At 44.9% G+C, this 13,261-nt stretch overlaps 1 protein-coding gene across 7 annotated transcripts in view; it reads left to right on the top strand.

The window, feature by feature from the left end:
* Nucleotides 1–13,261, top strand: part of LOC146170810 (uncharacterized) — a 37,318-nt gene that overhangs the window by 13,085 nt on the left and 10,972 nt on the right. For 5 of the 7 annotated variants that reach the window (XM_084586763.1, XM_084586759.1, XM_084586758.1 and 2 more), the window contains 5 exons: nucleotides 1,478–1,586; nucleotides 4,021–4,133; nucleotides 5,173–5,380; nucleotides 5,659–5,787; nucleotides 11,932–12,101. In XM_084586763.1, coding sequence (XP_084442889.1) covers nucleotides 1,478–1,586; nucleotides 4,021–4,133; nucleotides 5,173–5,380; nucleotides 5,659–5,787; nucleotides 11,932–12,101 — 729 coding nt within the window. Of the gene's footprint in view, nucleotides 1–1,477; nucleotides 1,587–4,020; nucleotides 4,134–5,172; nucleotides 5,381–5,658; nucleotides 5,788–7,988; nucleotides 8,093–11,931; nucleotides 12,102–13,261 lie in introns of all 7 variants that reach the window. The other 2 variants (XM_084586762.1, XM_084586760.1) reach the window with 2 other exon arrangements.

Genomic DNA, 13,261 nt, shown 5'->3' with positions numbered 1-13,261 from the left:
TGTATTTATTACACTTAAGAAATACTTTACTCCATGAAATATGCGCAAAAATATTAGGAAACAGCCTTACAATAACACTATGCGCAATAAGGCACATTCTAAAGAATGCAAGACAGGACTCAGATGGGAGCGTGATGGTCACTAAGGGTTGCTTGCACTCATGTTAGAACTTGGCCTGCGCATGCAATTCTTTTAAATAAACAATCATCTTACAGAAGTGGCGTTTTTCAGCAAAAATAGGTTCGCAGTGCAGGTCCATCATACGCTATCTCTATGGTCGGTTTCTTTATGTGCTTAATCTGACAGTCTTTTGTGCTATGCTTTCGGAAGTCATGGTCTTCATTTCAATTTCCGGTGAAAAACTTAAGCTAAAAATACTAACCATGCCTCTTTAGCCTACATAAAAAGAAGCCTAAAGCGGCCGTTAAATTCGAAGTTCAGCATAGCAAAACGTGCTGGAGCAAGCTCAAAATTGCGGCACGTTTCTAAACGAGAGTTACATGTCGCAACTGCATGTATATGCTTGCTTAGGCAAGTTAAATCGCCGATTAACATTTCTAGCTTTGTGCCCTAAATAGATCAATATTAGGGCACGTACGTGTAAGTAAAGTAAACAACAGCAGGTGTTTGCGCTATCAGGTTTCTAAGTGCCATAAGAAGGTTTGGTTTTAAGCGCCCCTGTTCATTAACAAACCGCAGAAAGGTCCCAGAAAATCATTTTATGTTAAAACAAAATCATGCTTGATTGCTGATCTCACAACGTAGTCCACCGCGTAAGACATGTGTTATAATTCTATATTTTTATGGATCCGATGTTGGAACGCAGGGGCGAATATGTTAACCAAATCACTGTGCTGTTATGGCGTTGACCACCCACTGGGTGTCGTTATCGTTGGCTATTCCAGTTGCCTTTCGCAGTATACCTACTGAGCAGCCTTTATTTAAAACCTACCGGCATGAAAAACTAATCTTCAGTTTGTTTTAGAGAAAGATAAAGGCCGATGCTATGATCAGAGAGTACCACTACCAACTTGTATAGTCGGAACCTCTCCACATTGTTCATACGAATGTGTTTTTTCTGGAAAGGACGCCGCGTTTCTGAGAAATGTCTACAGTGATCAATAATCAATATTACAGTACAACGTTAGCTAGTTGGTATATTTAGCTGCGTGTTTCATCCTGAGCAATTATCATTTTGCATTCTGACCTACCAAGCGCATTACGTGAAAACCTTTACGGAAGTCTGTGAATAAACATTTAAACTGAAATTTTATAATGCAATGCATTGAAGGAATCATGCATAGTGCTTTTTCATCTGCTGCGTTCGCATTGCCAAGGCTGGTGCAGTGGCCTCTTTGGCTTAAAGAGTCTAAGAAGGTTTTCTCTAACATTACCAAGTAGGCTTCGTTCGCCAATATATGATGCACGTCATTAGAAATGGCTCAGCTGGGCTGTGTTCTTATATTCTCGCTTTCAGCTGTGCTTACAATGAGACAATGCGTGGACCCACAAAGAATGGCCAAATGCATAGACGATGAACACGGAGGGTACAAGTTCGACGGAAACTACAAGAAATTCTTCTGCACGTAAGTACGATACAGTTTTCATAAACGCTTTTTTTTTTTCATAATACAGTATGGCTTAAAAACGCTTTATTTATTTATTCCTACCTTTACAGTCTACAAACTAGTCCTGAATGGGACCATATGCAGCTTACATAACTCGATGATCAACCGTAAAAAGAAAGCAAATTGTGTTGTTTACTAAGATATTTGCGATAATAAGCATACGTCTATGCTATCGGGCGTTACTAGACTGCTGGTACATCCATCGTGAAGATAAAAAAAAAACATTTTACAAAGTATCACGCAAGCGACGTCTTTAGCGCTTCCTGCAGGAGTATACATCTCTGAACGGAACATTAAACCTTCTGAGGGCTGCCTGCAGGACAACGTACTTTACGCAGTCTAATAATTGTAACACGTTGAGGTACATTGTCACCAGTAACGCCCTAGAAAGGGTGGCGTATAACAAGTAGTATTAATGGATCTAAAGTGGAATCAAAGAATTCGAAAACATTCGAGAAGTCTAAGAACAACCGTCAAGTATTTGAACGCTTGTAATCTTTTCAGATTACCAGTGTTTGTAGTGACGGTGGGACCTTTATGGTTTTAATCTTTTCATTGCTCACTCATATAGCTTGAAACTGACGCGCCCATTGTGTCTGTTATAAGCTTTACATATATTACTTTTAATCAGCAGCTGTAACAACATGGCCAGTACTATCTATGTCTTGTTTGAAAGACCTAAAATTGGTTCTATCAAGCATTTGGTGCACAGCAATCGTGTAAATGGCAGTGACATGCGGCAAAATGATTAGTCCAGTAATAAGGTAGCTATCTGTATGAACTGATTGTTTTTCTATATATCCTCGAGTGTCAAAGCATCGAGAGGAGAATGGGTTCAAATTATTCGTAACAAAAACAGAAATCCTACCAAATAAGCGAAATGCAATAAAGAAAGTAATAATGCGAACATCAGTGCATTAAATTCGTCCCGTTGTCCCTGCACGATACCAGGCACGGGTGCGTGGCTTTTCTGTAGACCATAAGTGAAACGTTTACACTGAAGAGTCAGTTGGCCAGGTGCACGAACCACCCTTCAGCCCCAAGAGCTGCCCTGACAGAACCGCGAGCAGGATCACTCTTTTACTGCGGGCTAAAACCATTTAAGAACGCAACAGTAAACGACGACTGAAACAAATCAAGGGCGAACGCGAAAACGCTACATTCTAAGAAAAAAAGGACTAACAGGGGTGGCGAGGTTAGTATATTTGGGGACCATCTGGGTTGCCACAACCATTAATCTTTTTGGGGACAAAGTTCAAGGGGATAAATACCTAATGTCCAAAGGAATAACTGCAAAACGAGCCACAGTTACTTAATGTTTACTCTTTATTATGACAACATGCTTCTTGATAAAGGAAGAGGGGGGGGGGGGGAGAGAACAGTCTCCTGAGCATGCGCCTAAAGCGAGTGTATAAATTTTGTTACGTGTGCATTAAACGCCAGTTCAAGTCTAGCATGCTGTCCCGTCGGTACCTTCTGTCGCTGTCCTTTGTGTTTTTCCACGCTAGTTGCCATGTCGCAGTCATTAACGATTTAAAGATCAAAGTGGAAGTTACTACCCCCTTCAGCCGTTATTTTTTCTTAGAGTGTATCTGTATCATGCGCTTACGTAAGTGCAATGCCATGCTCTCATTACACCAGTTATGCAAAAATTTCAGCGCTAAATCCGGCATTGTCGAAGTAAACTGAAGATTCCTCTGCTAAGTTAGGATCGAAGTGTCATAAATGAGAGCATTCTGTATTAAGGAGCGGGTCGCGTAAGGTACCGCGTTGTCCTTGAAGTTAGCCCTCGTTGGTCTTTCGCCGGACATTCGACAAGGAATAGATATATTGGATACTTGAGACGACTTTCGATTCGTCTATTTATAGATGGCTCCACTGGAGCTATCAATGCCTCCCTTGGCCGCCCATATCTAATAATTAAAATTTTAATAAAATTATGCATTGAGCCGTTGTCACCCGTTAATAATTAGGGGGTATTATTACGAGGCGCCCTTAACGGTGCGCACACTCCCAGACACCCTTTCAGTGAGTGGGGGTAGCTGTTCCGGTCGCAAAGGAGATGCCCTCGACCCGCGTGGCAAGCTCAGCCGGAACTCAACTACCTTGTAGTGACAGAAGGGGGTGGTCGTTTGGTGCCCAGCTGTCGCCGGCTCAAACCAGAGTAAGGATCGGAGTCAGAAGTAACAAACAAAACACAATTTATGTACAGCAAGAGACGATACAAAGGAATACACAAGAGCACTTGAAATACACAGACGAGAGGTTCACAGAATACAAACGCTAAGCATGCAACTACAGAATGATTCAATAACACAGAGGCTTTCCAACAGATCAAACACGAGAGAGTTACATAAACAAACACCAAATTGTTCACCGGGCACTGTTGCAGTCCGACGCCTCAAGAGTCACGATGTGGCCGCCATACAAGACGAGCGCCGCTCCCTTGCAGGTCCGTGGGCTTGCCAGCAGCGGGTGATCCCCGGGATTCCAGCCGAAGCACAGGCGAGCACGTCGCAAAATACTGACTGACTGACTTACTGACTGACTAACAAGCGGCGCGGTCTCTTTAAATAGGGCGCGCCGTGTCTGTGTGTTAAAACGCGCCAAAGCTAGCGCGCACATACACTTAGCTTCGCTGGTTGTAGCGCTCCCTTCTCCTCCCGTCGAGCCGGGCGTCGTCATTGGCTAGATCCCATAGAAGATTCTGGAATTTTCTGGCGTATTCCAGGCCGACGAACCACCATCCTCCCCGGGCAATGGGAAAGAAGGTGACGGCAACGCGTACAAAGCTACGCGCTCTCTCGCGCGGGGAAGGAGGCTTTTCTCTCCATGCTTTCTACGCAACGCCGCGCGGGCCTCGCGCCGTATCGGCTTGATGAAAATGTGCGCCGATTTCGTGACAGCCGTATACTTATATTTGTCTGTGGGGTGCTGTTGGTCTCTCCGTGCACAATATGACGCTTTCACATATGGTATCCGGGACATTCTCTAAATATTACGTAACAATTAAGCCCCTGAAATTGTACTTGAGGGATATATTCTATTGCAATAATTCGAAAGATGTGGTCATTGTAAGCATTCCCGTGAAATTTAAAGTTTTTCTTGGAGCCTATAATTTACAAATATTATTTAAATCCTGTTTTCGACGACTGCTCGCAATCTATTTGGCCGACACAGTCTTCGCCACCAATCTCCCCAGATTACATCTGGGCTTGCTAGCCTCGCCAATTTATTGGACGCTCCCAAGTGACGCGGGTGGGGCGGGGCGGGGTAGAGCGCTGTCGCGAATTGTTCTCTTCATTCTGTGAGCCGGCGTAAACTGAGTTGAGGGGACAGTGAAGGAGAGAAGGCGCATCATTTTTGATTATCGATATTATCGCTGCTAATCAAGTTAACTTAAACTTTTTGTTATTTCCATTAAGTAGTGATGGAACACCTATTCATTGTGCGCGGTTTCAAACTTGTGGGCGATTTCTCTGCCCGAGGGATGCGCACGACAAACACACAGTGGGCCGTATGACAAACATATTTAATCTCACAGGGATCGTCGATGTCGGTGCTAGGTCGTCGTCCTGGCGGCTGCAGGTCGTTTCCGTGGAGAGCGCCAGGAGCGAAGCAGGAACGAGGAGGCAGGGACCAAGAGAGGGCGAGACGGCGGCGCGTGCCTTCTTTTATAGCCCCCTCGCGCGGGACCGGTTATCCCCGAACGAGCGGGGAGAGGGAAACAGGCCGCGCGCCGGAAGCATTGGGTTAGTGGCGCGGCTTTCGAATGCGCGGCGCGCACGGGCCTTACGGATACGTGGTGCAGGGCCCCACAAACTTCAATAAGTAATTTTTCTTGGCACTTTTAAAAAGAGGCTGACATTTTTGCTTCTGAACATATTTTATCAGAAAATTCAACAAAATGCACGACTAAATTTCGCCATAATATGACTGCTATTAGAGTTTATCTGCTAAATAGAGGCTGTTACATCAGAATTTCTGACTGCCTTCTAAAGTAGAAGTGTCGTACTTGTTATCATTTCAGGTACAGTCTGACCCACAAGATGTGCTTCAAGAGGGCATGGAACTCTTCTTGCGGACTGTCTTTAGAGTCAAGACAAATAACTATTACCAGAGTTATGGACGCTGAAGAGTTGATACACGACTGCGAGAGGTATGCAGTGTTTTTCTGTTTTTCTAGTGACTGAAAATACTTTTTTGCCACATCGTTGATCATGGGGAACAAAAACCAATGCGAAAACGAAACGAAGGGATTTATGTACTAGAGTACAATTCTTCAGTGCAGAGTCTCTTGTGTAGGAGAGGGCAAATCTTCAGTCAGAGTCACTTAGTGGCAAGAAAAACTACCAAATTTTGAAAGCCAGGCTTACCGTTTAACCATAACACGAATATTATTGAAGCAGCTTGTGGATTTAGTAGCATTACTCTCCGACCTCAGACACATGGTGGGATGGGGTCGAATGTGAAGTTCTATTTCATCGCCAAGCGTCATCTGATATTGTAGAACATGGGGCTACCAGGATCTCGTATTCCGCCGCAGGTATGAACGCGTGACTAGCAGTCGTGGATCGAGTGATTGAAATCAACTCCATGTATATTTGGCCCCGTCGCAGCGGCAGGCCGATGTGTTTGCGACGGTTTCTTCGCTCGCGTCCGCCAGCCGGCGTACGTGACGGTGCAAGTAGCACCGAGCTCGGCACCGATCATCAGCAACATGTCAGCCTGCCGCTGCAACGGGACTGTCGAGTTAGAGCAGCAGCTGATCTCGCTGGCACAAATCACGACTGGGAGCAACACAATCGTGATGCGCAAGATGCGCTAGTCACGTGATTTCATTTGTATTTCTCAGGCTTTCTTTCGGGCCTGAAGAAAAAGGTACACGGGAGACTTTCTTCATCTCAATAAATGAAACAGGGGTTTCGCGAAGGTTCCCTCTAACTTCCAACTTTCTAGTTAGAATGCATGGTGTAAAATTAATGTTTAGCAAATAAGAATGACTAAAATATTTAGCTAATAATATATATATATATATATATATATATATATATATATATATATATATATATATATATATATATATATATATATATATATATATATATATATATATATACATGCAGCCACCATATAGAAAACTCTGTCAAGCGTCAAGCAGATGTCAACGCGCAAACGTGTAAAAGCTTCGCAAGCTGACTCTTCGTTCAAGACTTCGGAGCAATTCTTTGATGTAGTAATCTAAACTGATGCCCGCGTTTATGCTTGTGGCTTCTGACAGACTTGTTGTATCCAGAAATGTCTCTTTAGCAATCGCTCGCTAATTTCATAGTTACTTGCGCGAGTCACGCAGTGAGAAGCGTGTCCCTAGGAAGATCCATATGTAGCCCCGCGGACAAAAGTGGTATATTCTACGCGCTGCGAGAAAACTCCCCGCCAGTTGTTTTTCCGACAGAGAACCAGTTATTGCTGAGGTATGCCGAACGTACCCTCCTTGATATACTTTTTTTACGCAAGCTTGCCATAAGCCATATTATAGAAACTCATGTAAATGGTTTTCTGTGAGGAACCGGAGCAGGCTCCCGCTCTTAGCGTTGTCGGTGAGCCACTTAGAAAAAAGTCCTGTTCCTTTGTTGCGGTTAGTCCCACTTCGGGCAGAATCTGTGTCCTTGATTCCCTTTGTCCCTGCACAAGTCCATAGCAGGTGGCGAACATCCACTTCTGCAGCTGGTGTGGAACACTTCGGGCATGTGGTTGGTCCGATGTCTGCTTGAGATTCCCATCGGCATGTTACCGACGGGGTAAGGGCCACCCCAGCTCTTATGCTTCTAAGGGAAACCTCCTCCAATCTTGTTAAGGCACGAGGGAGGGGGAATGTACACGGGGGAATGAGGGCACGTGTATCTTTCCTTAAATAGGATGCTAAGATGGGAACAGCAGAGCGGGCATCAAAAGGGAGCCTGGTGGGGGGCGCATTAGTGTTTGGAACTTCGTGTGAGAGGTGGTCAACATTTCTCCCCTCAGCGTTCTGAGCATCGTCTTGTATCCAATCTATATGAATGCGTATCTTTGTTTTTCTTTTTTTTATTGAGTGCGTGAATTTTCTGGGTAACACAGAGCGTCTTCGTCACTTTCTTCAGTTGTTTTATGGGGCTAAGGAGTCTGTATAGATGTGGGCTTCTGTTGTGGAATCTATTTATGGCCTCCATAGCATCGTGAATTGCATAGAGTTCCATCACAAGCGGGTCCAAGTATCCTGAAACATATTCTTTATGTATTTTTAGTTCGCTGTGTGTTGGTCTAGTAGATGCTGTTCTACCGCCATTTTCTATAATTGATGCGTTCGTATATGCAATGCAGGTACCTGGAAGAGCATCAACCATGGGTCGAGATGCCAGCTTTTCTTTGCGACGAAGCCTAGTGGTCTTGTCTGTCGCAGTAGTCGTGAATTCACACGGAGGGGGGTCAGCATTTGGTGATGCTTGAACTGCCACTTCATTGTACAAGGATGCTATGGGCGTAACGTATCTTCATATCCCTTGTTGCCACTCGTTGTTCAATTAATTCTGTCAATGTATTTATCAGTGCAAACTCTTGGAGAATAGGGATAGGGGTAAGTTTTGGTAGGGCCGTGATAGTTCGCATTGCGTTTCTATTTATTGTTTCCAAATTCGCCCACTGCCGCCTTGTGAGTCTTTGGAATTGGGCCTGGTATAGTATCCTCGGCTGTAACATCGAGTGTACAAGACGTCTTGCCATGTCTGCTCGAGCTCCTTCTCCCCTAGACGAAATGCGTTTTATCAAGTTTAAGGAAGTCGCCGCTACTTTTTTTACCTTATGAAGCCATTGTGTTCCTTTGCCGGATTTGTGAATTTCTAGGCCAAGAACTCTCAACTCGACCACCTCTTCCAATGCCTGATTTGCAATCTTTAGAGTGACTCTTTGCGTTGCCAATTGTTTTCTTCCATTCTTGTTGGCAACATTAATGTAACTGGACTTTTGAGGTGACAATTCTAGACCTGCATCTTAGACGTACTCATTTATGGTATTTAAAGCCTCTTGCAGATACTGATTCTGTCTCTCAAGTTGTTTATGAACCAACCAAATCGTGACATCATCTGCGTATATCGTGAACCACACTTCTGGTATTTCAGCTATTTTCGACGCCAATGGGATCAGTGCGATTATTAATAGTAAAGGTGCTAACACTGACCCTTTTGGCACGCCTCTGTTGGAGGTGTAATTGCCAGTTTGTTTTCCGTTTATCCGGATAGAAAACGTCCTGTCCTTAAGCAGATGATGTACTGCTTTTATGACCTGCAATGGAATGTCCATACATTCCATGTTGCTAAGAATCTTGACATGTAACACGTTGTCGTATGCCTTCGCCACGTCGGTCGCCACTGCAGTGCGCACTAGGTGGCTATAAGGCGACACGTGTATGACCTCTTCAGCGAGCGTAGCCAGTCCATTTTCTGTGCTAAGGGTTTGTTCGGAACCCAGTAAGTCTTCTCCTTGCCATACCTAATTTACCACATCCGACAAGCTGTCAACTGCGACTCCTTCTAAATTCTTGAAGACTTCCTAAGGAATATTGTTATGTCCAGGCGCAGTTTTACCATTCGCTCCTTCTATAGCAGCCAATAACTGCAATTTGGTAAATTGTGATGTTATTCCTGATTTATCAACCGTATGCACTGTCAGTGAAGGCGCAGGATAAGTGCGCGGTTCGGGAAGAATAGGGCAGCAGCCTGATCTGCAAACTCCTCTGGTGTAAGCTGTAATGCGAGTCTAATACTTTCTGCATGATCTTTAACCTGCCGCCTCTTTTCTATGCCATGGAAAGTCCTCCAGAGGGCCTTGTTAGTCGTTCCTGAGCCCAAACGACTGCACCACTCATCTCATCTCCTGTGAGCCAGCTGTTTTTCATATCAGCGTGCCTGTGCCGTCGCTCGGTCTACCTCAATTTTTCTTTGCACGTCTTCAGGATGGCGACCAGCCTGTATCTCGGCCCGTTTTCGGCGTGCCCAAAGTTTTAGTAGGTGCAGGTCGGGAGTTGGCTGATCTTCGTTCACTGTAGTTGTAATGGTGTGATCCTTGAGTACCATTTGAAGGGTGGTAACAAGTGTATGCGGGCTAACTGAATGCGTTCGAGTATGCTGCCGTACACCATCCCAATGTGTAACAGAAGCTTTCTTTTGAATTTTCTTCACATGTCCCAAATTAAGACCAATACTAATGGGGACATGATCACTACCCCACGCATCTAATTCCGCCTGCCATTGTAGTGCACCAGGGCCCTTCCACCAAGTCAAGTCTGGTGAGCGTGTTTGTGTTGCAGGTAGTGTTGCGACTCCTGGATGATTGAGCAATGTAAATTGCATTTCTGTGGAGACAGTATGAACTTGATCACCCCTTTTAGAATAATAATCATATCCCCATACGGTGGGCGGAGCGTTGAAATCTCCACCGATTAGTATCGCAATTAAAGTGTATGAATGGCGAATATGCTTAACCCACCCAAGATTAAGTACTGTTTTTCTTGGCCGAGCGTACACGGACACTAATATAAGGGGCGTTTTGTTTGGACGCGTGAGTACAGCATCTACTTCCTGCTGAGTGCTGCACCACTTGCTCAAGTCAAGTGGCGTTTGGGGAATGTTGGCCCTAATATAGACGGCAGCTTTTCCTGCTGTTTCGGCCTCTGCTTTTGCTCGTTATCAGGGACAGAAGGACACTGGTACCCTATATACCCTGTTATCGAATATAACCTATTGTGCTCCTGTATCAAGAACGCCCATGAATGCATCTTTCCGTACAATAATTTTGTTTCATTTCCCCAACTTTATTATAAAGCCCTCTGCAGTTCCATTGTGTAATCTGTTGCCACTTGTTTCGGCTACTTCCATCCATGATGTAAGCTGCTCTGAATGAGGTGTGTTAGTTGCGTAAGTATGTCCAGTACCGCCTTCCAAATAAGTGTGTTATCGGCAGGTTTACAATTCGGAGCATCCACTAACCTTGCTGTTGTACTGCCTGCAAGCGTTTCGTTCTGTTTTTCTGAGCTCTCCTTTCGCCGTTGGGTTATACGTGCTTTCTTTTGTCGCAGCTGCGCAATTTGTGCTGAAAGCGCCGCAATTTCTTTTTCTATTGCATCTTGCTGGCTTGTGCACTCTTTAAGGTCCGGAAAATAATCAGCAGTGAATGCCACTGTGCTCCATTCTGTGCGTCGTCCATTCTTCGGCGTAGAAGTAAAAGATGCACTGTTCTGTGCAACCACCGCAACAGGCTCTTCTTCTTCAGGCGGGTCATCAAACAACTCTTCGTCCAGAGCTGCAAATCTGTTTTTAACCATTAACGGTGCACATCGTTTCCGTCGTCCAGCCCTTGCTAACTCTAGCTTTCGCTTATATCGTGACCATCAGATTTGCATAGGCCGCATTTGAATTTCGCTTCTCCAGATTCAGTGATGTATTCGGGGTTAACTCCATATGGAAAATATTTCTGCATATGGACTTCTCTGTAGCACCTGTAACAGAGCACCGGTCTAGGTTTGTACGTTTTGGGTCGCACTATGCGGCCGTTGTAGTAAAATCTATCCGGAAGAGCATCTGGTCCCTGTTATATGATCAGAAAAGTGCCTCTGTTCCCCATACGACGAGCGGCTAACACAGTATGTATTCCTGATATGAGGTATCTGGCCACCGTCTCCGGGGAATCTTGTAGGTCTAGGCCATAGACGACACGTCGCTGAGTGTTTGGACCAGACGGAAAATACGTCTGGACAGAAAGATACTCTTCTGCCGTGATTGGAATCTGTGTTACTGTGCTCATTTTGCGTGCATCCTCAATGGTGGCTAAATGTACTGTGACAGTACTAGAGGCTCTGTGGCTACAAACCCCTGGTAACCTGTGGTACCAAGCGCTGCGTCTATTACTGTCTGTATAGCTCTGGTGGGTATCTTCGTGATATCAAACTGCACTGTTGGTCTGATATGCACTCTGAAGGATTGCTACAAGGCTGGTGTTGAATAAGCAGAAGCTAGCTTTTCAGGGGTGGTCCTTACCTTTTTTGCCGGTGGTGCGTTGACTGGCGGCGCAGGTAGTTTGACCAGCCGGGATGTCCGTTGAGAAGCGTTAGTGACGACTACCTGTTGCACAACCATAGCCTGATATGTATCGTTTAGCTGGGGTAGCGGCCCGAGCGTTGTCCTCGTATTCGAAGTAATGTCTACGTTGCTCTGTGGCCAAGTGCTAGCTCCAGGTAAAGGTTCGTTACCGCAGCCTGCCGTTGTGCTTGCAGAAGTCACAGCGACTACCGGAGGATCCATTGGCGTCCCCATGCTTGGCATCGTATCAGAGCTGAGGCTGCGCGGAGCCCCAAAAGGCCTAGCAGCAAGGCCGCGTCAGCACTCTGCAGCTCCTACCAGGAGGAGGGCTGTGCCCCTTTGACGATCTTCTTGCCACGCACGGGTTGTTTAGCCTTTATGTTCTTCTTCAAGAGCTTGATGGCCGCTGTGTGGACGCGGACTAGAGAAGTAGTTCGAAATCTTGCTGGACACGATGTAGCCACGGTGCTCAGCGACACGTCTTCTTCCACTGTCTTCCTTGATATACTTTCCATCTAATCCAAGCAATTTTGTGTGGCACATTTTTTTATATTGAAAAAATGCAATCGTTCCGATTCGCGTGGAGTATACCACTTTTGTCCGCGACTGTACATGTGGACAGTAAACAAAAATAAAAAGATGGGGCGATCGCAATCGCCAGTTGTGCGTTAAGTCTCGGGTCGGGATCAACCTTTGTATTTTTTCACTGAAAACAGTAAATTGACGCGCAAGCATTTGCAATGATAAACACCATTGCAGCAAGCAACATTGTGTGAATTAATGTTGAATCTACAAACAACAACAAACATCCTAAATTCCCTCCCCCCTCCCCGTTAAAATCGTGCAGCCGCTTGCTCTGCATGCGTCCTCTGGAAGTAATCTTCATCGCCCTGTGCGACCGTCAGTTACCTTGCGTTCGTCTTACATGCTCTACCCATACCCATTTCTTGATTTAAAATAGGATGAAATCTGGCGTCGAATATTGAATTGAAATATTCTTCAACATTGAATGTTTAAGGAAAGAATCAATAAAAGCTAATAAAATGAGGCATTTATTGCACCGCCACCCCCCCCCCCCCCAAAAAAAAAATAATAATTCAGCATATTAGGCGTCTAGAACCACGGCGGCTATATGAACGCAACCAAAAATAAATTTATGCGTGGGAACTGCGCGCGCACACACGTCGTACAGTAAGCCGGTAGACGTCTGAGCTAGTACATCTCTACGTTGCTAAATGCCTCTTTTGTGTTCTTACTAGCAAGTAGTGAGTGGCGGTATTAGATTCGTTGCTTTCTTACTAGCACGAAGATAGATTGCATGTAGCGCTTAGCCTTTCTATTCAAGGTTTTTGCTCTGTATTCAGTGCTTCTTCTTGTATTCGAAAAAGTGCCTCTTACTTCCTGAAAGGGTATATGATTACGAATATAAAATCGTAATATTTTATCCCTTATCTACAAAAAAATCCGTCTCAAATATTAATTCACCATGGTGCCAAAAGAACCTGTTATCAAAATTGTTATTAT

Source organism: Amblyomma maculatum, unplaced genomic scaffold, assembly GCF_055883805.1.
Source record: "Amblyomma maculatum isolate TAMU_Amacu unplaced genomic scaffold, ASM5588380v1 scaffold_40, whole genome shotgun sequence".
In the NCBI taxonomy this organism is placed as follows: Eukaryota; Metazoa; Arthropoda; class Arachnida; order Ixodida; family Ixodidae; genus Amblyomma; species Amblyomma maculatum.
The sequence above is the reverse complement of the archived record's forward strand: the minus strand, read 5'-3'. Positions and strand labels throughout refer to the sequence as shown.